We start from the raw sequence: 27,621 nt of genomic DNA, 5'->3' as shown, positions 1-27,621 counted from the left end.
CGCAAGATTTTATAATAGATCGTTATATGGATAGTTTGGAAATTGCTTTTTACATGCTGCGGTTCTGCCATTGGAAAAGGCGGGGGGAGAAGGAATGAGAAACCGTTAAAAGCAGATGGCTCCTTATCACAGGCACTGGAATGTGCAAGGTCGTACCAGCGAGGGAATCAGAAGACCAAGAACTAAGGGAGATGGGGGGGGGGAGTAAAGTAAGAAAAACAACTCTTGGCGCGCTTTTGCTCAGTCTTAGCAATGCTTTGGATCTGTACACTTATTCTCAATAAATGAACTTTCTTTTGAATCAATATTGGTTGCAAGGAAAGTTACTGGATTTGGGATCAACAAGTGGCAGCTCGTTACATTTTGCTAAGACTCACTGTGAAGACTTCTACCAGGGAGCTTGCCCTGCGGGGAGTCCAAAGCCTCACGTTGACCGGGACCCACCGAGCAACGGGATGGCTGACGATGTCATTGGGGAAGAAGAAGAGAGACCGGTCCCTCCTCCGTTGGAAGTGAAGGTGATAACCCAGGAGGATCTGGTGCAATCATCGCGCCAAGCCCGAGCGGGGGCAAAGGCCACGGCGACGAAGGGAAGAGGCCCTTCGATGAAAGATCGCATGGGGAAATTGGAAGGGCAGATGGGGTCCCTATCCGATGATATGCGAGCGCTAAAGGCAGTGGTGGATCAGCTGTTTGGAGGGGGAATTACGCTCCCTATGCGAGAGTCAGCGGCTACACCGGGAGGAACGGAGGCAGCAGAGCAATCAGCCGAAGGTGAGACCTCCAGCGAGGAAGAGGAGGATCTCGCACCTAGCAGAACCAAGAAGAGCCCGATGCAGCAGCGGGGCATCTCCATGAAATTCAGGGGAGATGCTGAGCAGCTGGCGTGCTTTATCACCCAGGTTCGGATCTACATGGAGGGCTATGGGGGTTTGTTCCGCAGCGAGGAGGAGGAGGTCTCCTATGTGTCCAGTTTTTTTGAAGGTACGGCTGCAGAATGGGTGGTTGGCCTGCACAGGGCGAAGGACCGGGGTTTAAGGAGATTAGAGGATTTCATGGCAGGTCTCTGTGCGTGCTTTGAAGACCCGTGCGTGGTGCTAAAAGCATGACATGACCTGGAAAGGCTGAAGCAGGGGTCCAAGTCGGTATCCGAGTTCGCCTATGAATTTCGGGGGTTGGCTCAGAGGCTGCCTAACATGCCTGAAGAGCTCCTGCTTGAGTTCTTCCAGAGGGGCTTACAACCTGAATTGTTGCAGCGCGTGCTGTGCCAGGGTTTCCCCAAAACCTTTAATGGATGGGTCGCTATGGCCGGCGAAGTGGAGGAGCAATGGCGCACCATAGAAGCAAGAACCCGACTTCCGCCCTTACCCGGGACAAAGAAGGCGGCGCCCAAGATGAAGACCAGTGCGCCGGAAAGTAGCAGGAGCCGTCGCATCTGTTTCAACTGCGGGGAGCTGGGGCACTTTGCCGCTGTGTGCCCTAAAGCGAAGACGGAGCAAGGAGGCAAGAAGACGGAGCGGAAGGGACCAAAGTCTTCGAAGCCCAGCAAGAAGGAGTCAGTGGTGGTAGGCAGCAAGGCGGGAGCTAGAGCGGCAACACATGGCGGAGGGAAAACCCGGAAGTTGTTAGCTCTGCTCTCTCTCCAACAGGCGGCTGCTCTTCCGGAGAAAGAAAGCAGCTCACGGGAGGACTCAGAGAGCGAAGAGATGGGGGTGAGTCCCATTAAAATTTGGGTGGAACTAAGGGTGGTGAGGACGAAGCGAAGGGCAGAGATGCGGGTGCTGATAGATTCTGGCTGCTCTCAAAATCTGATTAATCCTGCCCTCGCCCGGGGTTTGGGACTGCGCTTAAAGAGACTCAAAACCCCTGTGATTTTTACCCAGCTGGATGGACCCCCAGCGGGGGGAGGGCCGGTGGAATATTGCACTGAAGAGCTCGAGGTAACTATGGGGGATCATAAAGAGACTATTAAATTCCTAATGACTCCCATGGCTTGCAACCCAGTGCTTCTGGGCATAAACTGGTTAAAAAGGAAGAACCCAGAGGTAAACTGGGAGGAAAAGATCTTGCGCTTCCCGAAGGAGGGGGGAGTGGAAGTGGAATTACCGAGATGTTGTCAGAGGGAGAAATGGGCGCTGTGAGTGGGGAAAAGGCAGTGGAGGCTGCAAATCAGATTCCCAAGCAATACCGCAACCTGCAGGAGGTGTTTAGCGAAAGGGAGTCAGATCAGCTACCCCCCCATTGCGCCAGTGACTGTGCCATAGAGATTGAGCCTGAGGCTAAATTTCCAAGGAAGAAAATGTATCCAATGACACCCAAAGAGTTGGAAGCCTTGCAGGAGTTCATTGATAAGAATCTAAAGAGAGGCTTTATTGTACCTACACATTCTCAAATTGCTGCACCGGTGCTTTTCAGGGAAAAGAAGGATGGCTCCCTATGTTTGTGCACAGATTATAGAGGGCTAAATGCCATTTCTGCTGACAACCAGTACCCATTCCCCTTGATGAAAGACCTGTTAGCCCATTTATCCAAAGGGAAAATTTTCACCAAGCTGGATTTAAGGGAGGCGTACTTCAGGGTGTGAATCCAGGAAGGAGATCAATGGAAATCCGCTTTTAATACGCCCCTAGGGTGCTTCCATTATGAAATAATGCTGTTCAGATTAAAAGGAGTGGCGGGGGTGTTTATGCAACTTATAAATGAGGTGTTACAAGAGGATTTATACCAGGGGGTGTTGGTTTATCTGGATGATATCCTGATTTACACTGAAACCATGGAGCAACATGTACAATTAGTCAGGAAGGTACTGAAAAAGCTACTGGAGGCTCAGTTGTATGCCAAGCTGTCCAAATGTGAATTTCATAAACAGCAAATTGACTACTTGGGGTATAGAATTTCGCACCAGGGAATTGAAATGGACCCGGTCAAGGGGAGGGACGTCACGGGTTGGTAGGCTCCCAAAACCAGGCGACAACTTCAAAGTTTCCTGGGCTTTGCTAACTTCTATCAGCAGTTCATACCCAACTTTGCCCAAGTAGCACTCCCACTCACCGATTTGTTGAAAACCAAGAGCAAGGACAAGGCAAAGGCCTCAAAACGTGGAGCCCCCTTGGCCTGGACTAAGGAGTGCCAGGAAGCTTTTCAAGATTTAAAGCATCTGTTTATGGCTGAACCGATCTTAAAGCACCCTGATCCAGAACAGCCATTTGTCATCCAGGCAGATGCTTCGGATGTGGCAGTGGGAGCTGTGTTATTACAGAAGGGGGCAGGGGAGGAGCTGTTCCCATGTGCGTACATATCCCGGAAATTTTCAGAAACGGAAAGACGCTGATTGGTGTGGGAAAAGGAAGCATTTGCGGTGCGCTGGGCGTTAGTTTCTTGGAGACACTTGTTGGAGGGATCGCCCCATCCCTTTGAAATGTGGACTGATCACAAAAATCTAGAGGCTTTGACTGCACTGAGGAAGCTGTCACCCAAGCAAATGAGATGGGCACAATATTTTCATCAATTTAACTTCTCCCTGAAGTACATTCCTGGGGGAAAAATATTTTTAGCGGACACCCTGTCTCGATTGCCTCAACACAACAGCAAGAGGGAGGAAGTGGTCGCTCCTGTAATTCCATGTGCCCAATCAGCCCTAACAATGGTCACTAGAGCTCAGAGGAAGAGGGGTGAAGAACAACCAGAAGGAGAGTTGTTGAAAAAATTAAATGCCCAGATTGCTCAGGATGATTGGTTTAAAAACAACAGCCAATCTCTAGTGAACAAACAAGGGGCATGGTGGTGGCAAGTTAAGCTGTATGTCCCTGCAGACGCTAGAAAGTGGGTCTTGCAAAGAAGTCACGACAGCAAAACAGCTGGGGAGTTTGGTTTTGTGAAAACATTACATCTACTCAGGCATCAATTTTGGTGGCCAACAATGAGGAAAGATGTAGGGGAATATGTAGCCACATGCCCCATGTGTGCAATGGCCAAAAGGAGGGGGGGCAAACCAATGGGGCTTCTACAGACAGTAGCAAACCCAGGGACTCCTTGGAAGCAGATTTCCATGGACTTTATTGTAGACCTGCCTGAAAGCAACAAAAAGACAGTCATTTGGGTAGTTACAGACCTTTTTTTCCAAACAAGCACATTTTGTGGCATGCCAATCCCTTCCATCAGCCCCCAAACTGGCTAAGTTATTTTTATAGCACGTCTACTCATGGTGTCCCAGAACGAGTAATTTCGGATCACGGGGTCCAGTTTACTGCCAAGTTCTGGAGGGCATTCCTAAAACTACTGGGGGCATCGCAAGGCTTGAGTTCGGGGTACCACCCCCAAACGGCGGGATCCTGTGAACATCTGAACTCAGTGCTAGAACAATATTTGAGATGTTTCATTAACTACCAACAAGACAATTGGGATGAGCTGTTACCTTTTGCTGAAGTAGCTTATAATAATGCAGTGCACCAAAGCACTGGGCTCACCCCTTTTAAAATAGCTACAGGACAGGACTTTGTACCCATCCCAGAACTACCTAAACAGTCCACTCAAGTCACTTCAGTTGATGAATGGGTCCAACAAATGACACAAGTGTGGCCTCAGATTGCGGCATCATTGAAGGAGGTCAGAGCAACGTACAAGAAATTTGCAGATGCTAAGAGAACCCCAGAAAAAGACTGGAAAGTAGGTGATAAGGTTCTTTTATCTACCAAGCATCTTAAATCATTACAACCTTCCAGAAAGCTCACTCCAAAGTTTGTAGGGCCTTTTGTTATTGATAAAATAATCCAGTTTCACTATGATTACAGATGCCTGCTACGTTTAAAAGAATCCATCCAGTGTTCCACTGTGACCTGCTTAAACCCTACAGAGTCATCTCAATGGCATCCCTCCCCAGTGCCTCTTAAACCAATCATGGTTGAAGGAGAACAACATTTTGAAGTTAAAGAAATATTGGACAGTAGAAAACATAGAGGGGGAGTGCAATTTTTAATTCAGTGGAAACATTTGTATATTTCACATACATATACAGGTAATCCTCACTTAACAATAATTGGGACCAGAATTTCCATCGCTAAGCGATGCGGTTGTAAAGCACGATGTCACGACCACTCCGCTTAGTGATGGCAACCCCGGCAGTCCCCATTGCTGTCATTAAGGGAGGCCTGCAGGTCATAAAGCAAGGACCTCACATGTCTATGGCTTGCGACTTCCTGCTGGCTTCCAACAAGCAAAGTCAATGGGGAAACCGGCAGGAAGTTGCAAGTTGTGGTACCGACAAGTCTTTCCTTTTTAGGCAGCTCCCAAGCAGGCTGGTGGGTGAAAGCTACGGGTGGGCAGGTGAGTGATATGGAGTGCAGGTGGGTAAGAGTGTGGGCACTATAGAGTATGAGATCCCCCTGCCACCCAGGGACTCCTTGGGAGAAAAAGTGGGAGTGGGAGTGACTTGTGATCTCCTGCCGGCTTCCCCACTGGCTTTGTTTGTGGAAAGCTATCAGGGAAGGTTGCAAATGGTGATCACATGACCGTGGGACACTGCAACTGTCTTAAGCGCGAGCTGGTTGCCAAGTGCCTGAATCGGGACATGACCGTGGGGATGCTACAACAGCCACAACTTTGAGGACCAGTTGTAAGTCCCCCTCTTTTAGCGCCATCCTAACTTTAAACGGTCACTGAATAATTTCATATACACACCTGCATTTTGACTATTTTCTGAGCATCCCTGCACTTAGTAATCTAGCATTTTGGTGAGGTTATACTGAAACCCTCCTCACTGTTTACATTTCTATAGGTACCTATAGAACCCTGAACACCAAAAAGGGGGAAAGATGCTGAATATGAAGAACCTATCCAGCCATATTCCCCAGAATAATCTCAGGGGGAAGAGCTTCTTCTAGCCAGAACTCAATGTTTAAGGCTTCTTCCTATCCATAAAACCCCCTTCCTTCAGTTGCTTTACTGACTTCATCTAAGTTGTTCACCTTCTTCTTTGTTGTATATTCACTGTAACAACATCAACTTGCAATTGGTAAGAAGTAGAGAGGTGAAGTGCTTTGGATCTAAAGCAAAAAAGGAGTTTTGGAGCAAGTGGGGGTGCACATACCACACCTGTGGGTGATTCGCTAAGCAGCTTTGCTTTGCCAAAGAAGCTGTTAAGCATGAACCTGTTTTCCATGCTATAATTTTTAGAGAGCATAAAATATCCCCTCCCTTCCACCTACTTTCTTTCCTTCAACCTGTGTTCTTTTACACTTTGCAGCTAAGCTGAAGACACTGAAATTGATTGCCACTAGTTCATGACAAGCAAGTTGATTCAAGTTTACAAACAATCACACTTAGGTGGAGGAATTGGGAAAAGAGGAGAGTGTCATCTCATTGTGCCATATGGTGTTTAGTGGCCTGGGATGGCTGCTGTCCTGCTGGTGTGAGTCAGCAATAGGAGAGACAGGAGGGGAGTGGCAGATTAGTCCTGGCCTTGAAAGGCAACTGTGCTGCACGCAGGCTGAGGAGCTGAGCTGCCTGCTGGCCAGGGCTGTGGTGGGGAGAGATGGAGACAGCAGTCCCGTTGGTCCAGCCTGGCGTATAGATGATGGGAACTAGAGCCCTGGGGAGACACCCACCTCCTCAGCTGCTGTGGGACATGCTGCCAGTCTGACCCAAAATTGGAGGCCAAGAGAGAGAGGAGAGAGAACGAGAATGGAGTAAAGTTGGAGAGTAAAGTTAAGTGAGTGTGCAGAGAAGTTGTTGGTTCCTGGTCGAAGAGGGAAAAGAAAAGTCCATGGATGGCTTCCCTGGAGGAAGAAAAGTGAGGTCCCAGAGAGATGGCATCTTCACCCAAGACGGGAAGGAGGGACTCATCTGCCTTTGGCGAAGCCCTAGTTTCTGGGGAAGGACTGGGCAAAAGACCGCGAGAGGTTCTTCCCCAATGAAGGAGATGCAGATGGTGAGCGGCTGAGAAAATCCAAGGAAACGAGACGAGTGGCGCTGAGCACATCCTGCTGTAAATCCAGCACACTCCTTTCTTCTTGGTAAGTCCAGAAACAGGAGAGGGAGATGGAGCGAAAGGGGAGAAATTTAAGCATTTAGGAAGAAAATTAGAGCGGGGAAAAGTCTCTGAAAGAGGAGAGAGACTTAAGGGGAAACCTGACACCGGGTGAAAGCTGGGATCTGGTTGTAAATACCTAAGCATAAAAGTCTCCACATGTCAATTGTCATCTTTGTAAACCAAAATATCCCTTAAAAATCCCAGTCACAGTATGACACTCATATATGGAGAAGTAGGATAAAGAACCAGTGAAAAGAAGAGCCACAAGTGCAGAAGAATTTAGAGCTGACTTTGGGGAAGGTATGAAAGAGCCATTAAGGAGGAATTTGGACAAGAGGTTACACAGTCCAGAAACAGAAAGGGGTGCGAGAAAGAAACTCAAAATATCTGCGCCTTGATTTTGTTTAGTATAAGAGACACAGAGAAACTTGGACAGGCTTTCAAGAATCTGTTATTACATCTGACAACTATATAGTAGCATTCCTGGAATCCCTGCAGTGCCTGTTTCTGGATCTAGCTTACCTTGAAGGGCTGGCATCAGTCTTGAAAGCCCTTCCAAGTTTCTCACTGTATACTAAACAAAATGAAGGAGGGTGATTTTGAGCTTCTTCTTCATGCTTGCCAAGTATCGAAGCTCTGGAATTACATGGAAAGGGCTACTTCAAGTTACGGCTGAGAGAGACCTAATATACAGAATATAGTGCATTAGCTAAATTAGAGATGAACCCAACGTAACTAAGTAGGATCAAACAGGGATGTCTGTCAGGGAGAATTAGCAAGTAAAGTTGAGCTTCAACCAATGTAATGCTGCCTTATGGCCCAACCTTACCATGAAGACATTCTCTGGATAGTATATGTCCATTAAAAGTACGGCTGGTTTATTTGGGCTAAGGAGACAACGGAAACTTGCTGAGACAAGAGAAGTATGAGAAGACTGTTGTGACTCCTGCCACCTTACCAGGCAACAGGAGAAAGATAACATCACTGTCTAATGTCAGACAAGTCAGAACACAGGAAATCAGCAAACCCAGAATCAAATATTTAGCATGCAGGCTTTGTGAACTGTTTACTAATATGCATAATGGTACTAAGTGAATAATGCACTGGTGAACTATCTGAAAACAGGTAAACATTTACAACCCACTCATTTCAATATTATTTTTTTAATTGCCTTACAAAAAAAGTCTTTCTATATTCACATACTGTTGTGAAGGAATTGTGTACATTATAGGTTAAGTACAAAATACACGCTGCTTGAATTAAGTAATCCATTGATCATGATTCCAGTTATTTTAATGAAGGATATTAATGTTCAATGATTATGCAAATTCATACATTTATAGATGCTCTTTTCCTCCTTATCACCTATTGAGGTTTGTTTCTTATTTCCAGCCAGAACCAGCAGTTGCAATTTCACAGAACTGTCCGAAATTCATCAAAAATGAAATTAGGCACGTGGGCTTCAACAACCTAGGGAAAGAAAGGACCCAACACTTTGGTTAAATGTTTCTGTGGAAACAGATGTTTTCCTTGAAAACAGAGTCTAAAAATAAGAAGGATTTTAAGATCATGACAACATACCCACATTTATCAAATTATTTAAAAATGTACGGAGAAGTCACCCAGAGAAAAGAACCATTTGGTTTAATTCTAGATGCCAGGTGGGTTAGCTCCCACTGAGAGGTAGATTAGCTGGACGTGAACTGTATGGACAATTACAGCAGATGATGGAGCGAGGAAGTGGGTTTTGTAGGCAACAAAGAAAGGGAATTGGTACTGATGATTCTGCACCCAAGGAGTTACAAAAGAAGGGGGCGCGATGTTGCTGTTGCCAAGAGCCAGTGATCGAGAAAACACAGGAAAGTGGTGAAAGACATCAAAAATAAGAAAATGAAGTAATGGCAAGAAAAGGACTCTTTCTACTTTAAATAAAAAGTGGAAAACCTAGATCTGCTGAGAGAAAGCGACAGGCCTTGGATGAAGCTCTAAGGCGGCCTTTGAGATGTGGGTTTTCTGAAGAGAAGCGCTTAGGGATGGAGTGGGAAACTGCAACTGTAGGCGGAGAAAAATAACGCAAGGCACCGCCAGTACTATTTTTGTTAAATCCACACTTAACTCTTTTGGTTTTGGTTAATCTCTCCACTTGCGGATCAAATTCTTATTTTCAGAAAAGATGGGCCCTGTTCCAAATTAACGGTGGACTAAATTATTCAAAGTGTGGTGTCGGAGTGGGCCATTTCTGAGCAAGCCATGGAAAACAAACTGCTCAACTGTTCCTTTATCTTACTCAGCATGACTGCCTTTTTAGACCCAGTTTATTGGGAATGACCTTCCTAGGAACGCCTCCCCTGAAACAGCATGCTACGCGAGCCGTGTCCTCACTCTAAAGCAAATCTGAGGAGGTCTGAAAAATACAGGCAAAAATGCTGGATGTTTTGTCCACTCAGCACATTGGACTCATCCCCACACGGCACGGGTGCGGGTTACCTGAGGGGCTGTCCCACCTGGTCGGGCAGAGAGGGCATGTTGCGGACCCCGTCAGCAAGAGAACGTCGGCTGGTGGGGCCCCGGAGAGCCTTCTCTGCCGTTGCCCCCGCCCTTTGGAACATTCTCCCCCCAGAGGTGCGGCAGGCCCCTACCCTCCTGGCTTTCCGGAAAGGGCTAAGGCCTGGCTCTGCCAGCTTGCGTGGGGCGATAAGAGTTTTAATCAATCCTGGGGGTGACTGGCGCCCTGATATCACTCCTGAGTTATTCACCAATTCCATCATTTTTGGAATTTATTTATTATTTTTAAGATTGTTTTTATGTTGAATTTTAATTGATTTTACCTCCTTCATAAACTGCCCAGAGTTGCTTTTCAATGAGATGGGCAGTGACAAATTTGATATAGAAATAAATATATTCTCAGAAACCTGTTACTCACCTTTCTTGGTAATTTTGTGTAACGAACATAATCTTCTAAAAAAAGCAAGGCGCCCACAACATCCGCTGGCATTTCTGGGACCTTCTGGCTGTAGATAGGCACAAAACCATAACACAGAATTATTTTGGTACCTCTGTGATGGGCCAGCTTCAAAAACATGCTTCAGTGTTGTAGGAACCCCCCCCTCCCAACTACATATATGCTTAACATAATTTAAGGACGGTTTAAAATGGAACCATTTTGTGTCACACCACAGCAGATGCAGAGCCTAGCCGAGACCATGGCTGATCTCCCCAAAAGAGACACATGATTAAACCTGGTTTATACTTGAATGGGAGACAAAACCCAGGCCTTTAAGCTAGACAGGAAGTAAAAAAAGAGATGGTGTTACAACACCAATCAATGACAAGATTTACACACTATTAATATGGGGTCTGACTGACTCTGGCTCAGCATGTCATGTGAACTCAGCCAGCAGAGATTTGTTAACTAAACCATGCCTTGAGAATAATATGTGAACTCATCCAGGGACACAGGTTCAGCGTTATGTGGTGGATTACTGGTGTACAATTCTGTGCCTCTTTGGGCCACCACATTTCAAACAGGTTACAACAAAGTTGGAAGAGGTTTAGGAAAGGGCAAGGGAGTGACCAGTGATCCAAATTTTAATTTTATTTAGGGTCAGGAACCCATGGCCCTCTGAATATTGCTAAACTACAACTGCCAGGATCGCTAATCATTAGCCAAATTGCATTGTTGCAAGCTGTAGCTCTGCAACATCTAAAGGTCAGAAGTTCTCCACCCTATACAGAGCAGCTCATGTTTTCTTAGCCATGGAATGCAATTCCCAGGTCAGCACAGAAATCCAAATTAAAGCTTCTTGGATAATGACTATCCAGCTTCTATTTGAAGACATCTGGGGAAGGGGAATCCAACCCTCCTAACGTATTTGGTTCTGCTGTTGTGTTGCTAACGCAAGGCAACAAGCACTTAGTAAGGGAGGAGTTGGTACCTGGTGCACTGTTCCATCGTGGAACGAACAAACTGGCCGATCAGACCCAGAAACTGTTCAGTGTAGCGCGAATGAAACTGCTTCAGCAAGGTCAGGAGTCCGAGCACCAGAGGTGGCCAGTCAATGGGATCTGCTGGTTTTCGACACACCATCCCTGAAGGAAAACAAAACCCAACCCAATGTGTTTCTTCATAGTTTGGGGGCTGGAGCATGAGAAGAGATAATTGGTGGCAGAAATTCAGAACAGACTACTATGGAAAATTTGTGTTACATGCCGATTTCTGCAACTTGGGAATAAATGGAGAGAAAGTTTTTCTTTGCAGCACTAACCCTGGAATGTAATCCATCTTAATATTTGCAAGCTGTGCTCAAGAAACAGTTTGTTGCTCAGAGACAGCCACCCCAAAAAATGAATTTAAACAGAGCTTGCGCATGAAATTGTCTCTTTTGTCTGTCAGTTTGCATGCATGCATAAATATAAATTTAAATAAATAAATATAAATCATTAAACAAGCAAACATTTCTAAATTAGGAAGGAAGTTAATAAGAAAGGGTTGTTCCCGGTAGTACTCCATCAACTTACAAAATGCCACTTTAATATTAGAGCAAAGAGCTACAGAACTAGAGTTTGTGGCAGGAGGCTGTAAACTGCCCATCACTGTAATGATCCACGTGTCTCAACAGAGTGTCATCCAGAAAACTATGAGCCATTCCCCTCCTCCTCCCAATGTCAGTTGCTAAAACTGGGCCCTATGATGGCATCTGCATTGGTAGATTTCAGCACTTGCTGAAAGGCTAAGATGCTGCTGCTGGTTCATCCCAAAGTCTGCAACCCTTTGGTTACAAAACTATCACGGGGGCCTTTCCACCACTCATCCCTGGAGAGCATTTGGTATGTGCGGAATCTCTGCTCCTCTCAAGAGTTCAAAATGTTGTCTCATCATCTGAATATTCCTGTGAACAGGAATCACTCAAATGGTGTCACACCCTCAGGACATCCTCTGTTACAGCACAAGGATCTGCTGGGGAAAGTCATGCCTATATATGTGTGTTGGATTCCACACAAGCAGAAGTTTTATATTATTAGAGATCGTACTTAGGTGGAAGCCTATGCATGCACAGGGAGAAGGTTTTCTCCCTGGAGATACTCCTTTGAGCAGTGCTTACTTCAATCTATTCAAAGCTGGAAGGAAATAAATACAACTGAATGGAGCATTTCCATTGTCCTATTGTTACCACTGGAAAAATTTCAGAAAATCCCATATAGACTTTCTAAAACTCACTTGGTCAGAGATGAAATAAGAAGTGGTTAGGAATTTAATCCCCTGAATCATTTTATCTTCAAACTGGCTTCACATTTCAAGAAGAAACTATTGCCAGATTCTAATCTAACATGATTACCCTTTCCAATATATCCTTTTGCCAATATATCTAGATGTTCAACTCATAATAACCACAACCTAGCAAAAGTAAAATCTTGTGTGAAGTTCTTGGATAGCCATCACATTGAGATTCATACTTGATGTTCAATAGTATGGGTACGGCTCAATATTTTTCCAGCCTGCGTCATATCTCTTACAGTCTCTCTTCAGACATATTAAATGCGTGGGGTGCATCGAAAGATACCCGCTTTGGAGGAAGGAATATGATTTCAGATCTAGGAAATCTTGGCTACTGAGAAGGGAGCATGGTGGGAGGTTGAAACATCTCTTCCATTGCTGTTTCTTTGGTTCCCAGACCCATGTGTTGTGGAAATGTATTACTGGCACAAATCATAGATCAATAAATTTTGAAGTATAATGCATACCCCAAGGAAAGGTAAATCTTCATAGTCATTCAAATTATACAGCCAAATCTAGCCATCCCAGTCAGGGTTCCTCTATTTTGCTCTGAAATTCCTACTATCTTTGATCACTGGTCATGCTCACTAGAGCCTGTAGGAATTAGAGGACAAATCTAGAGCAGTTAAGGGCAAGGAAGGCTGGTAAACAAAGAGGTTTATCGCAACTGTGCAATTCTTTCACAATGTAATTTCTGGAGAAAAGGAATCAGGAACAACTGTATCTGCAAGGAAATTGGATTGTAGGTAATTTTGCCAAAGTTAAAACAATTTGCTAACCAACTATCCTTAAAGATAAAGGATACAGAAGATTTATACTATACCTAAGTTTTTACTGTACTGAAGTTTTGGCAACTGGGAAATCAGAAACAGAAAATTCACAATGGGGAAATACGGCAATCGTTTTGTTGTAATGTAGATCTGGGAAAGAACATTTTGGAGGAAAGAATTAATTTTTTAAAAATCCAGATTATTTTATAATCACATTTTTAGACAGCAAAGCAATGAAATTCATATAGCATTTTTAAAAAATCACTTAAAAGAACAAAAGAAAAAGAGATTGTGCTGTGCTAAATCAACTGAAAGAAAGAACAGAGGGAGGAAAAATAATCCACTAGGCAAAAGAAAATAATGGAGTAGTTTTACAGTTGAGATACTAGACAGACAATCAAGTTAAGGATCAGGGAGTTTTTTCTGAAGATGGTGTACAAGGGGCAAGGGGCCATCACTGAGGAAGCCCCTTCTACGCACAGCTACTTCTATATGTTGCTTGATGGGGTTTTGAAATAAAGTCTGAAATGACAAGGACAATCACATTATCTATTTTTGTTTGATCTTCTGGATTGCTGGCCTACTGATTAGAAGATGGGGAAGCCTTCAGCTTGCAAAAAACTGAAAATCTTGTTTTAAACTTTTCTCATGAAAAGCTGCCTCCTATGACACAGTTCCTTATCCACCTTTCTTAGTCATTTTTAGAACCTGAAGCAACAGAAGCAATTGTCAAGCCCACATACCTGCCAACTCAAGAAGTGAGAACCACGTGGGTTTCAGAAAGTCCTCCTTAATGCTAGTCAGGAATGAAAATATAACCTTGAAAACTAGAAGAGTAAATTCCTATAAGACGACCTACAGCAAGCCAATGAAGGTGGAGTCTCTTTGAAGCTGATGGGTTCTCAGAGGCTTTTGATATCATCAACCATGGCATCTTTTGGGCTTGCCTGCAGGAATTGGGAGTGGGAGCAATGGGTTGCAGTGGTTCTCCTCCTTTTGCTGTGGTGGGTGCAATCGCAGTTGACAGGAGGGGAAAGACTGAGTCCAAAGCGGCTAGCGTGTGGGGTGCTTCAGAGCTTTATACTCTCGCCTTTCTGCTTAACACCTACATGGTTTACGGTCAGGTATTATCACTATGCAGATGATACCCAATTATACATCAACTCCAGTCCAGACTAATCAGGTGATGCCATCAAAGTCTCGTCCAAGTGTCTGAAGGCTGTGGGAGACTGGATAGGGAGGTTTAAGCTCAACTGACAAAACCAATGGGATGTAGGTTTTTGGACACACTGGCACAGAGACGTTTCATCTTTAGTCCTGAATAGAGCTGCACTGATCCTTTGGGAGTGGTGTTTAGTTTGAGGGTCTTGGACTCACAGTCTGTCAGGCCCAGCCCTAGAACAATGATGAAACAGTCCAGTCCAGTATACTTCCTTTATTAGCTTACACCTTATAGACAGAATCTTGCCAAACTAAATCTATACTACAGCAACTAGTGGATATACCCCGTGAGATTCTAGAGAGTGGCTATCCTGAACCTTTCGCTTCCCATGCTCCAGTTGCGGACTCAGCTGCCTCTTGGCTCCTCCTCTCTCCTGGAATGCACTCCCTCTTTCCCAGTAGCCTTGATCTCCCACATCACTCTCCTCCTCATAGATAAATTATATCACACAGCTCCTGTTTAAGGAGCAGGTGACATCTGTGGCTAAGGCCTTTGCACAAGTCCATCTTGTGCACTAATTGCACCCTTATCTGGACTGGGAGGCCTTTCAGATAGTCATTCATGCTTTGGTCACCTTGCGCATAGACTATTGTAATGTGCACTGCGTAAGGCTGCCCTCAAAAACTACTTGGAAGCTGCAGCTGGTCCAGAATGCTGCAATTATGGGTGTGCCTTCTCTGGGTCTGTAATCTCTTTGCTTCATGAGCTGCACTAGTTACCACTAGGCTTCCAGGCACAATTCAAGATACTAGTTGTTACCTATAAAGCTTTCATGGCATAGGGCTTAGCTGCTTCAAGGACCATCTGTCTTCTGTGGTCTTTGCTCAGCCCATATTGTCAGGCAGAACTGGCATATTCCAGGTGCCATCCCTTAAGCAGGGTCATCTGACAGGACCTAAGAAGTATGCCTTTTCTGTTGCAGCACCTGCCCTCTGGAACACCACCTCCTGAGATATATCTGGCCCTTACCAAGGCCATGTTTAAGAGAGCCCTGAAATCCTGGCTTTTCCCCCAGGCCTTGCGTTAGAGTGGGTAGCAGGTCCTATGCATTTCATTGTTTTTGAATGGTGTCTTCTTCTGGATGTTGGGTTTTTAATTGCACTTTATGACTCCTTTGATTCTACACTGCCCAGAGTCATTGTAGGGTTGAGTGATCTTATAAATGTAGGTAAGTAGGTAGGTAGTTTTCTTCCCATATCCCCCCCCAATCTTAGCTGTGTTGCCTCTTCTCACAATAAATAAAGCCCCTCCACCCCTTTCCGGCCTGCTTCCCAGAGTCTCTCACAGGAGTTAAAACAGAGTTGAGGCCTCTTAGTACAGATGGCATCTCACAGGCTCAATGGCCATGCTGATTAGACACGCCAGCGGTTGATCCAACACATTGGGATGGCATGAAAGGCTGAGACAGCTTGATAAGGAAAATGGTCTCACCTTATTCAATGGATTATGGATGCCAGCAGCTTCCAGGTAAGCAGTAATTTCATACAGGAGGGTGTTATCTTCTTTGGGGCAAGGCAAAGAAGGGTCCTGATAATGGGCCTCTATATCAGCAAGGACTGCTCTACAAGGGCATAAGAACATCAGAGCAGCTTTACCAAGCAATTTCTGTATTCTGTGTGCCACAGCGGTTAGGATGCATTTGAGAAGCTCCGGCATTGGGAGGACAGTAATCCCCCTTCTTGTGTTTTCCCCAGCAGCTGGTATTTAAGGATATGTAGCTTGTGATTCTGGAGCTCGGAAGGTTCAGCAGCCATTCACACTTGATCCTCCACAAATGGGCCTAGACCTCTTTTAAAACTCAACTGATGTCCATGACTATGATTAATGGAAGTGAATTCCACAGTAAATATGCATGGTATAAAGAAATACTTCCTTTTACTGACCCTGAAACTCTCTATATTTGGTTTTACGGCATTCTAATGTTGTAAAAGGAGAAAAAAGCCTCCCATCCGCATTTTCCATATACATTTATATACCCTTATCATGCCTCCCCTTACTTACCTTTGCTATAAGCTAAAAAACCTAAAATATATATAAGTCTGGAATGCTAAGTTTGGATGTTAAAGAGTATCAGGAATAACTGGAAAAGTTGGTGCACAAAACCAAGCAGGAGCCAGACTGACGAATTGTGCCAAGAAAATTAAAGTATTTTCTTCCAACAACCTAAAAAATGAGTCTACACATGGATATCACCAGATGGACAATGCTGAAATTAAACTGGCTATATCCTTTGCAAGCAAAAATAGAGCAGCTCTATTTAGTTAGAAAAATAAGACCTGGTGCTGACTGCAGTTCAGATCATTAACTCTTTCTTGCAAAATTATAACTTAAAAAAAAAAAAAACAATCAGACCAACAAGATAAGACCTCAACAATGTTCCATATTATTATGCAATGAAGGTGAAGAATAGATTTAGTGGATTAGATAAGTAGACTGCTTGAAGCACTGTGGACTGAAATTTGTGACATCTATGAAGATGTCACAAAAAACCAAGAAAGAAAGAAAGAAAGAAAGAAAGAAAGAAAGAAAGAAAGAAAGAAAGAAAGAAAGAAAGAAAGAAAGAAAGAAAGAAAGAAAGAAAGAGAGAGAAAGAGAGAGAAAGAGAGAGAGAGAGACTGACTGACTGACTGACTGACTGACTTGGGAATACTTAGCTTGGGTGAACATAAATCTGGGGCAGATTTCAGGAGGATTCCAAAAATTGGACAGATATTGCTTCCTGCTACCACGATCCACAAATGACTAGAGAATAATTTCCCAATCTTCTTCCCTGCAACCTTTTTTTTTAAACCATGACTCCACCCAAATTTGCTGAGCATTCTGAGTTGAGACTGAATGTCTCAAATTGCAGATGTTCCCTTTTGATGCACATGGATTTGAGAACTTATTACTATTGTTCTTGCCCTCCCAGGTTATGAGAAGTTATGATTATCCTTGTTGCCATCCAGTGACACAAACTGGTCCTCAAGAAGCTTTGAGTCTTACTTGTTAAGGTTCTCCAGTGCAGCTGCTAAATGCTTGGAGTCGAATCTGCAGGAATAGTTAAGCTCATTGCCTATCTGGCGTCTTAAAATCTGCATCTGGCCAACCTAGGGAGGAGATGACAAGAATTGAAAGACCAAAGAAATGAAAACGAATGATTAGGAATAAACACAATGTATTGCCTAAAACATCCTGGTTTTTTTCAATGGGCGCTGATGACTACCAACTAAAAGTTACCATTAGAGCCCTAATGCAGGTTTTCCCAATCTAGCACATCCCAGACGTACTGATCCTACAACTTCCAGAATCCCTAGCCAGTATGGGCAGTACAGTCCTAATCCATCTGAAAAAGGATAATATAGGAAAGAGCCCGCTAATCCTTTGCACTACTGTTCAGAAGACTCAACTGACTTCTATGAGAATTGCTCCTGAGAAAACATGTGCCTGTAAGGAGCATGTGGGATTCTGACATTAAAGAAGCACCAGCTAGCTCAGCTGCTCCTACGGCAACCAAGATTTCAGGTTTTACCCTCCTGGCACAGAAAAACATTACTGTTGTATTTTATTTACTTTCCAATTTCCCAATCTAGCCAAAAGCCTGGGATTTCCTGATAGCGACCTATCCAAGAATTAACCAGGCCCCGCTCGACTTAGCTTTTTCAAGATTGGCATGGTTGACTAGGTGCTGCCTAGCTAACATGACTTTGTTTCAATTATTTATTATTTTATTTTCAGTGTTTATCCGCTGCATATTTATTTATTTACACCATTTTTTTCACTGTCCTGATCAATTGACGTTGGGGCAATTAACAAAAATGTAAAATAATCCATAAATAAAAACACAAACTCCCCAAACCAGCATCACTAACTGGAAAAATGGGTACCCAGGCACCATCAACTCAGATCAAATGCCTACTTAAAAAGGAGAGTCTTCAGAGTTTTCTGGAAGTCCAAGAACAAAAAGTGCCAATCTTATCTCTGAGATCAGCCTGCTCCACAATATCACGGCAACTGCAGAGAAGACCCGGCTCACACTGTTTTCACCTGATGTACCTGAGGGACTTTGGGCTTGCTCCAAACTATGGCAGAGAAACATCTTAAAATTATCTTCCGAGTGTAGGAAGATCCACCTTCCCTTGTCATTAAACAAATCATCAGATACTGCTGAGAACCCACCTCTAGGGGAACCTCTCTGCCCCACTAGGGCACAGAGTAGGGTTATGAAATTGGGGGTTCTAGCCCCCAGTCTTCTCACGGAGCTGGTCACTGAAAGATATGAAGAATAGGGGACCTGTGGCCTATAATTTAGAGGCTGACTGACTCCAAACGACACTGGGTGGCTTACACTTTAAAAGCAAGAAACAATAAAAATTAAGAAACAGATCATGGATGTCCAGAAGGGAAAATCACACATGCCAACAAGAAACAGCCTACAGGGCTCAGCAACCACCCTGCCCCACAGACTGTGAGGACATTCAGGTTTTCAGAGACTTTCAGAACATCCTCCAGGTGAGACCCATCTGGATCTCTGTTGGTAAGCTGCAGCTCCCAGCTTCTCTCAGTTTACCCACATCTGGAGGATCACCAGATGTTCCCTACCCCCTGGCTGATATAACTGAAGTACCTTCATAATTGTGTCCAGGTAAGCTGCCCAGATCTTCTGTGTTTTGGTAACCGCTGTAGAGTACGCCCTATTACAATGGGCTGCAACAGAACATTGAGGGGAAAAAGTTTCAGAAGTGACCTTCCTATTCCTCCCTCCATGATGATCATCCTGCTTCCATCACCTCATGAATATACTCTCCAGGAAACAGATGCATGCTGCTAGATCTGAAGACAGGAAGCACAATCCATTTGTGGCTTCTGTCCCGTGTGTGTGTCACAGCATGCCCATGGCTACCCAATCTTTAAAATGGGAGCGGGGAGGAGGAAGACTTGCAGTCCCAGGCTTCAGTTCAAAATCCTGAAACTTCGGAGACTTGCCTTATACAAACTAGACTCTTGGTCCATCCACCCAATACTGTTGAAGCTGATAGCTGACACTGGGGCAGATCTGGACACACCAGGGACTGAATTTGGCACCTTTCTCCTGCAAAACGCATGCTCCAGCCCTGAGCTATCATCTCTCCTTCAGATTTCTGGCATTCATTTTATTTTATTTTATTTTATTTTATTTTATTTTATTTTATTTTATTTTATTTTATTATTTTTTTTTTTTTCAATTTGTATGGCCACCCATCTCATCTAAGTGACTCTGGGTGGCTCACAACAGGTAAAAAGCAATCCAACAAAAATCAAGTTAAAAACTAATATACAAACATATCAAAACCATCCATAATCAATTTTAAAAACATAAAATCATGATCAGCAGCAGAATTCATCTTACATCAGCTCAACACAGCCATTATAAGAGCTCCCTGCCACTGCCAGAACCCCAGGCATGGGGGCAGAACCATGTCTTCCGGGCCTCCCTAAAGGCTGGGAGGGTCAGGACCAATCTGGGGTCTGGGGGGATGATGTTCCATGGAGCGGGCACCACATCAGAAAAGGCTCCCTTCCTGGGTCTTGCCAGATGATACTCTTTCATAGATGGGACCCATAACGTGCCTCTCCTGCCAGTCTCCAGCAGTTTATTACACAGGGATAGGAGGGAGAAGATAGGAGCTGGCAGGGCATAGATTACTCCCAAGAGGAGTAACTTTTAACTGGGAATGTACTTTCATTTTCCAAATTTTATCCTGTTACCAAAACTGGCTTACTCCAACAGGGGTAACCAGCCTACAAGGTTCCTGAAAGCAATTCAAATCCTCGACTTTAGAGTCGCCATTTTCTAGCCCAGGACTCTGCTTAAAGGATCTTACCTACAAGTCCTTTCAGGGGGCTGACACTCTTCATGAGAGATTTCAATGCTTCATGGACCCCTTTATCATGCAGCACTGTTTTCTGAAACATGATGAGGAAATTCTGGAGAGAAAAGAAAGAGATGGTTGGGGATATTCTGCAGAAAAGTCTATTGCTGCAGCACACACTGTGTTTTGCATGGCCTAACAGAGTGAATAATCTAGAATGGAACTGAGAATTTTGTTTACAGTGGTGTTTGTCAACCCTGGCAACTTTAAGATGTGTGGACTTCAACTCCCAGAATTCCCCAGCCAGCAAGGCTGCAGGGGCCCTGCAATGGCTGCAAGTACAAGGACCGGTCATAAGTACCACTTGTTCAGGGCCGTTGTAAGTTTGAACGAGCATCGTTAACTGAGGACCACCTGTATTCTCACAGACCATTACAGGAAGCTAATGGAGCTAAAACAGGCACACCTGGAAATGTCTTAGTCCAGGTGGACTTGTTTTATGAACTGGAGCTGGGCTGGGACCTGGTTACCTGCAGCTCTTTCACAATCATGAAGCAGAGAAGACGGTCTAACCCATTGAGACCAAAGGTACCCAAAGTATCCTGGATCTCAGCAAACAAGCGACTGCTGGAGACTTCCTGGTGGGTTCTCATATCATACCAGGTGTTGAGTTGGTCAATATAGCAGGCAGACCTGATGTGAAACAGAAAAAAGGTAACAATATCAGCAGCAGTCACTGAAGGAAGGATCTTATCTGTGAGAAAGCTGGCAAGTGTGAACAATCTATAGGCAATCAGGTATTGATTAGTTGGCCAAAGAACAAATGGGAAGATCTACAATAGTACAATGCACATTCACAAAATTATTTAATTTTATGTATTAAGAATCAGGGTCAGTTCTGAGCTAACACTTCTGCAGGGCTGGGCTGAGATGCAATTATGAACTAGTGACTAGTCCAGGCCATCCCCAGGGGTCAAGACAAAAAAGAACACATGATAAGCCAGCATTTTTAAAAATCCTGGTTTATCCGGAATGAGCCGGCAGGAGGGTAGACTGTTCGAATGGCCACTTTCATTTAGGCCAGAATTTCTCAATTTTGACAACTTTAAGATGTGTGGACTTCAACGCCCAGAATTCCCCAGCCAGCATATGCTGGGTGTTGAAGTCCACACATCTTAAAGTTGTGAAACCCTGATTTTGGCTGAAACAAAGGATATAAACTGAATGAAATAAATTGAAGAAACCAGCTTGGAAATAATCGTTATAGTTTGTTTCGTACACAGCAGAACACTGGCAAAAAGAAATGCATTTATTTAGTCAATTTATATGGCCGCCCATCTCAATAAATGATTCTGGGTGGCTAACAATATTAACAAAATAAATACAGAAAAAAAATAAAATAAAAATCCTGGTTTCTGTCTCTTTTTCCTGGGAGAAGAACACATCAGGGACTGTGATTCACAAATAAAGCTAGCCAAGCATGAAGAGAGATTTTTTTCATTTGTACATCTGCTCCCACTGACAGGAGTCAAATGAGCGATGAGTGATCAAGATCCACGAGAACAGGACTGCAAGAAGTCAGAATTCTTTGCCATTTTCTGGGCTGCTGTTAAGTACAAAACATCTGCCTATGTGTTTTGTAAAAATTCAGTGGAATTTGTCCTCTGGGAAAAAGGGTACATAAGAGAGAAATTGGCTTACCCAGTTAGAATGTGGACAGAAAACATTGCTTTAGTTGCTGTGATATATTAAATCTAATTTAGTAATATTAACTATGTTAATTAACCCAACTGTTTGGGATCATCTTAGAGAAGGAGTTCTGGGCCTGCCTCAGGCATGAAAACTGGCTGGGTGACTTTGGACCAGCCATTGTCCCTCAGCCCAACCCACTTCACAGGGTTGTTGTTGTGGGGGAAATAAGAGGCAGGAGTAATAGGTACGTTCACGGAAAAGGTAGGGGTAGGGGTAGGAGAAGGAGGAGGAGATGACAACTCTCTCTTTTTGAAAGACCCAGCGCTCTTAAGATGATAGAGAACCTGTAAGAGATGAGATGACGAGGTGATAGGAGTTTTATGAAACTCTTCTGACAAACAGTCATGTCCTGCCATCCCAGTTTAGCACAGTCCTGCTGATCCTATCTGAAGGTTTCAGGAAATAGCTCATTTTCTAGGGGCATATGCAAATTAGGCAGTCTGCTTACTTCGGGTCAGTGATTCTTAGAATTTCTCGGCAGAGGCGACCAATAAAAGTGACAGATTCATCTGTGGGCGCAAATTTGGGTATTGGAATGTGCGTGGATTGATAGATGCTTTGCCAGTCTTGAATCTGAAAGACATGCATAGTGAAATCATTCTGAGCTATCTGACTACATGAAATTGCTTTTGCTTCCAAACCATCAGGCTGTTTTCAAGACTATAGTATCCTACTGTTGTCTGTCTGTAGTGCTGGTTTCAGGGTTCTTGATGGCCACTCTCAGTCTGTCCACATTATCCAACTAGCAAATTTTTCTCTTTCCCTTATTATCACAACAACCTGGAATAATAGGTCAGGGTAAGAGGCAATAACATCCTTAGGAAGCTTCTTTGTGGTCCATGTTCAGGTCTTATCATCCTGTCTGACACCGTACCCAAGCCTTCTCCAATTTAGTACCCCATTTCTTTTTCTTTTTTACTACTACTACAGGTAGTCCCCGGGTTAAGAATGTCTGGTTTACAGACGACCCATAGTTAAGAACGGAGCCTCCTGTAGCAAAATCTGAATTAAATACACAAAGATTGGAGTTAAATGCACAATGATTCAAGTTCATTACACAATACTACTTATACAGCATTATACAATAATACTGTTCTGGCTTACATACAAATTCAACTTAAGGACAGATGTTGGGAACAGAACTTGTTCTTAAACTGGGGACTACCAAGATTTCTCATGCACTGGGTGTTCAAATGGAGGGCTTATTTGCTTCAGTCCTGCCTTAAGGGTGAACGGGTAGAAGAACCCCAGTCGCTGAACTGTCCATACATTTAATAGCTTTCCAATAAGGGTGCTGAATACCTTTGTCCTTAAGAAGTTGTTGCACTCCTGTTCCACATTGTAATTGATAATTCGTGATACTTCCTCCTGCCAGATCTTTAACCCACAGATGTTGACATAGTCCTGGATGTACTCAAAGGAACGGTGGAACCCATCCATAGTGGCTGCCATATCTTTCAATCTGGGCATGAGCTCACTGGTCTATGGAAATAGGGAAGATCAAAAGAGATATCAAAAGGATTCATTGTCATTGCTTTCTTAAATTTGTTATTGCTCCATTCAGGGATATCTACAGAGGGGCAGGGTCAGAAAACTCAAGATGGCAGATGCTAAGAAAAGACTAGGGGCTTTGACTGCACAGTTGCAGCTGCCATTTTGATTTCTTTAACCCCTTTGTGCATGTCCCAGTAGATGCTGTTTCTCCACTGAATGGAGCTATTCTAGAATTTCCTCCTCTGAGCCTCTTTCCTGGAACCTTCTCCCTCCCTGCCAAGGAGAAACTATTTCACCATTGCAAGGTAGAAGTAAGGAATGGCTGCAAGGTTGCTCTGGCCCCAAGTATTTTTAAAATGTATTTGCAAGACTGGAACACACCCTGCCCCCACTCTCTCAAGAACTGGCCATAAATCTAAAAGAGAATTTAAGATTGCATAATGTGTGAAACTTCTTTTTCACGAAGCTGCGGGGAGATGATTTGAGCAAAGCATTTAACTTCTAAAAGGGGAACAAGGAAACATGAGAATTTTACCGTAACTGCTGGTATGACAGCAAAGAGCTGGGCTAAATGAATGTAGGCAAACAGAAAAATGGGGAAAATTGGAACTAGATCCACTTGTACCTTGGCTCTAGGGTTGAAGGTGAGCCCTCGGTGTAGGGCAAAGGCCACTCGCTTGACCAGCTCCTTTCTAATTCCATCTTCAAGCAACTGCTTTGGGTCAACCTAGATAGAAAGGAAACCCGCACAAGAGAGAAATCATAATGTGCAAAAACATTCTCTGTGGGTGCAGTTCTGTTTGTTGTATAAGCCTTTCTTAAGGTGTCTATTATGCTAAGGCTGCATTGAACATTTTTATCTTGGGGAAGATAAGAGAACACCTCCCTCCCTAGTATTCTGGTACTAGATGTCTATTAGGGTTGTTTTTCATCCTGCTCTGGTGATCACAGAGGAGTATGGAGATGGCCTTGAAGAAGATATATGGCAGCTACAGTGGAACCTCGGGTTACGAATTTAATTTGTTCCGTGACTCTGGTCGCAACCCGAATTGGTCGCAACCCGAAGGAAATTTTCCCATAAGGTTCAATGTAATTACCATTAATCCGTTCTGGCGTGGAGGACAGGGAGGCGGCTATTGCTTGGAGGGAGAGTCCCCCTCCCTACGACCACGTGTCAGGGGTGGAAAAATGGCTGCGGACCACGTGTCAGGGGCGGAAAAATGGCTGCGGACCACGTGTCAGGGGTGGAAAAATGGCTGCGGACCACGTGTCAGGGGCGGAAAAATGGCTACGGACCACGTGTCAGGGACGGAAAAATGGCTGTGGACCACGTGTCGGGCGGAAAATGGCCACGGACCACGTGTCAGGGGCGGAAAAATGGCCGCGGACTGTGTCACGGGAGGGAAAATGGCCGCGTATCCTGCTCGTATCCCGAGGCAGAGTTCGCAAATCGAGGTAAATTTTTGCGGCCGGAGCTGGTCGTAACCTGAAAAGTTCGTTAACAGAGGCGTTCGTAACCCGAGGTTCCACTGTATTAGGAAAACATCAGCTTAGCCTGGAAGACAAGAAGGAGTGAGAAAGAAACTCAAGATTGTTACACTGTATAACAATCAGATGTTATGCAACTGGAAAAAAATTAGATCACATGGGGGAGTCACTCTTTCTCAGCCCTGGGAAGAAGACAAGGCCAAACCACTTCTGAAAAACCTTGCCAAGAAAATTGCAGGGATTAGTCCAGGCAGTCACCAGGAGTCAACACTGACTTGAAGACACACACACATACACACAAACCACCTTTGAAGAAATGTTGGAAAATGGCCTTCAAAATGCTATTCCTATTCCTTCTGTGTCGTTTTCACATCCCTTTGGCCCCCACCTACCCCAAAATTCATGAAGGCTAACTTGGGGGGAATCAATGGGATTCTAGATTTTCTGTCCGCTGGAATGGAAAATGTTACCTTGATGATGCCAACCAATGTTGTTTTCATCATTAGGATGCCTTCCGTGAAAATGGAGATGGCGTGGGTCAGCTTCGCAACCTTTGAGAAAGAAAGGAGAGGTTTGTCATTAGGAGGTCTCCACAAAGCATTGGGAAAGCGAAAGGAAAGTTACTGCTAAGGAAGCAGCCTCTTGTTCTGCACATTATTTTGTATATATGTCACTTGCTTTGAAAAGGTCCGCCCGAAATGTACAGTCCATCAAAACGAACATAATCCTCACTGATGCACAATAGAGATTTTATACATGTACACATACATGACCATCATTGTCTTCCCTTTGGGGGTAAGCAACATTGCGGCAAATGTAGAAAAACTAAACTAAAGACAGGGCCAGATTAAGGGCAACTGATGCCCTAAGCCACTGTTTTTCAGTCTCAGCAACTTTAAGAAGTGTGGACTTCAACTCCCTGAATTCCCCAGCCAGCATGCTGGCTGGGGAATTCTGGGAGTTGAAGTCCACACTTCTTAAAGTTGTTGAGATTGAGCAGCACCGCCTTAAACACAACCCAACAATGTTGCCCCTTGACAGAAACGAAACTCTCACACTACGAGACGGAAACAAATATGGTATCTGAAAACACCTTCAAACCAAACTTTTAAACCTTAGTCACTCACCACGCCAAAGAAATCTTTAATAGTGCAGGTTAGCAAATATAAGGACAATTACAAAAACATTGACTAATGTCAAGTGTGGCAGTGAAAGAACTAAGGGTATGTCAGCCAGGGGAAAAATCGGTGCGGTGCCCCCCTTTCCTTGGAGCCCTAAACGCATGCTTAAGTCGCTTAATGGGTAATCCAGGGCTGACTCAAGAAGCTAAGGGCATGAAATAAGAAAAATAAATGGAACCAATCACTATACGTGCCTCTCCATCCTCTTTTATCCTTGCAAACCACCTTTACTTCCATGGCTTCACACACTGCTTTTTGTTCTTTTACAACTCCCCACTGCTTTCTTTCTTTCAACTCCATCCCACCACAACTTTCTCAGTCTTCCAACTTCTTTGACCCATGCACTCCACCTTCACGTATCTATTTTGGGATTCTATCCTCATTCATTGTACGGGACTAAACCACTTCATCCTATTTCTTTCAGACTGGTCACTCACTTTTGAATTTGGTCCACATTGATTTAGCACCCATCAATTTTTGATCCCCTCTTTTCTTGTTTTGCCACATGCACTTCTTTCAGCTTAGTTTTATGTTTCAGATGACATACCCAACTGCCACTTCCTTATGACAAAGGGGACGGAAGCAAGCTACTTTCACTTCTTCTGATAAACATTCATTCCTTATTGTAGACAATTTTCCACTCAACACTGTTCTGCCAGCATTTGCAATGTTAACACTCTTCTAGCTGTTTTCCCATCTTTAGTAAATGTTTTACCAAGGTACACAAATTCATCTACCTGGCTCTATTTTTGTATGTACAATCAACCATCAGATCAGCTTCTTCATTTCATTTGGGACCCAGAAGGCTATGTAGGTGAAGGTGCATATTGCCTGGTGGGGTTCAAATATTTATACAGAGGTTCATCTTAGCAAGAGAGGCTTTGAAAGGAGAATGTCCCAGATTCCCACCCTTCTTGGAAAGGTTCCCTGCCTGAATACTGGCTACTGGACACAAGACTGAACTAGATCAATGATCCGTATCTGACTATGAGAGCTTATTCATGCACACAGCTCTCATCAGTGGTGCAGCTGAAGGCCCCATTCTCCCATTCCTTGACCTACAGGAAAACTGCAGAATCTTATAGTGGTCCATCCTTCCATTTGCACTCATAAAATGCCATCTTGTCTGGGTGGAAATAACAATGGGAATTGGCTGTGTCCACCAAGCCCTACTACCTTAAGGCATCTGGCTGGCTTCTGTGAGAAACAGACCTGCGCCTGAACCTGCAAAATTCTTTCCATGTCCCTAGAACATTACTTCACACTATTTCCAGAAGTGCACCTAACCTCTCTAACACTGAATTTTCATGCACCTCATAGCGTGGTCCAAGTTGGGCATAATCTCGCAGCTTGTCTTTGTCCAAGCGAGTTGGCACCTCAATGATATCATGAGTCTGCAGTTTTATAATCTTCAGGAGAGAAGTAAACATGCTTTCCGGAATGATCTGTAAAACCTTTTCTCCAAAAACAAAATAAATCAAATGCAAAAACATTGATTAGTGATTGAAAAGTAGTAGTTCCTTTAAGGGGTGCAACAACCCTCTAGTTTTTAGCATGCCATCGCAATGCACACTAAAGCAC

General features: G+C 44.1%; 1 protein-coding gene across 1 annotated transcript in view; it reads right to left on the bottom strand.

The window, feature by feature from the left end:
- Positions 1 to 8,171: 8,171 nt before the first annotated feature.
- Positions 8,172 to 27,621, bottom strand: part of WASHC5 (WASH complex subunit 5) — a 37,021-nt gene continuing 17,571 nt past the window's right edge. Inside the window, exons 16-29 of the mRNA XM_007441883.3 lie at positions 27,354 to 27,494; positions 25,330 to 25,410; positions 23,997 to 24,098; positions 23,180 to 23,359; positions 22,326 to 22,450; positions 20,656 to 20,818; positions 20,138 to 20,240; positions 18,901 to 18,980; positions 17,280 to 17,383; positions 15,726 to 15,855; positions 13,126 to 13,222; positions 10,963 to 11,116; positions 9,951 to 10,038; positions 8,172 to 8,497 (exon numbers count right to left, since the gene is read on the bottom strand). Coding sequence (XP_007441945.2) covers positions 8,441 to 8,497; positions 9,951 to 10,038; positions 10,963 to 11,116; positions 13,126 to 13,222; positions 15,726 to 15,855; positions 17,280 to 17,383; positions 18,901 to 18,980; positions 20,138 to 20,240; positions 20,656 to 20,818; positions 22,326 to 22,450; positions 23,180 to 23,359; positions 23,997 to 24,098; positions 25,330 to 25,410; positions 27,354 to 27,494 — 1,605 coding nt within the window. The 3' untranslated portion in view covers positions 8,172 to 8,440. The remainder of the gene's footprint in view (positions 8,498 to 9,950; positions 10,039 to 10,962; positions 11,117 to 13,125; positions 13,223 to 15,725; positions 15,856 to 17,279; positions 17,384 to 18,900; positions 18,981 to 20,137; positions 20,241 to 20,655; positions 20,819 to 22,325; positions 22,451 to 23,179; positions 23,360 to 23,996; positions 24,099 to 25,329; positions 25,411 to 27,353; positions 27,495 to 27,621) is intronic.

This window comes from Python bivittatus, unplaced genomic scaffold, assembly GCF_059951505.1.
Source record: "Python bivittatus isolate LINGU-HERP-01145 unplaced genomic scaffold, Pbiv_v1 ctg000590_np1212, whole genome shotgun sequence".
NCBI classification, from domain to species: domain Eukaryota; kingdom Metazoa; phylum Chordata; class Lepidosauria; order Squamata; family Pythonidae; genus Python; species Python bivittatus.
This window is presented reverse-complemented; position numbering and strand designations above follow the sequence as displayed.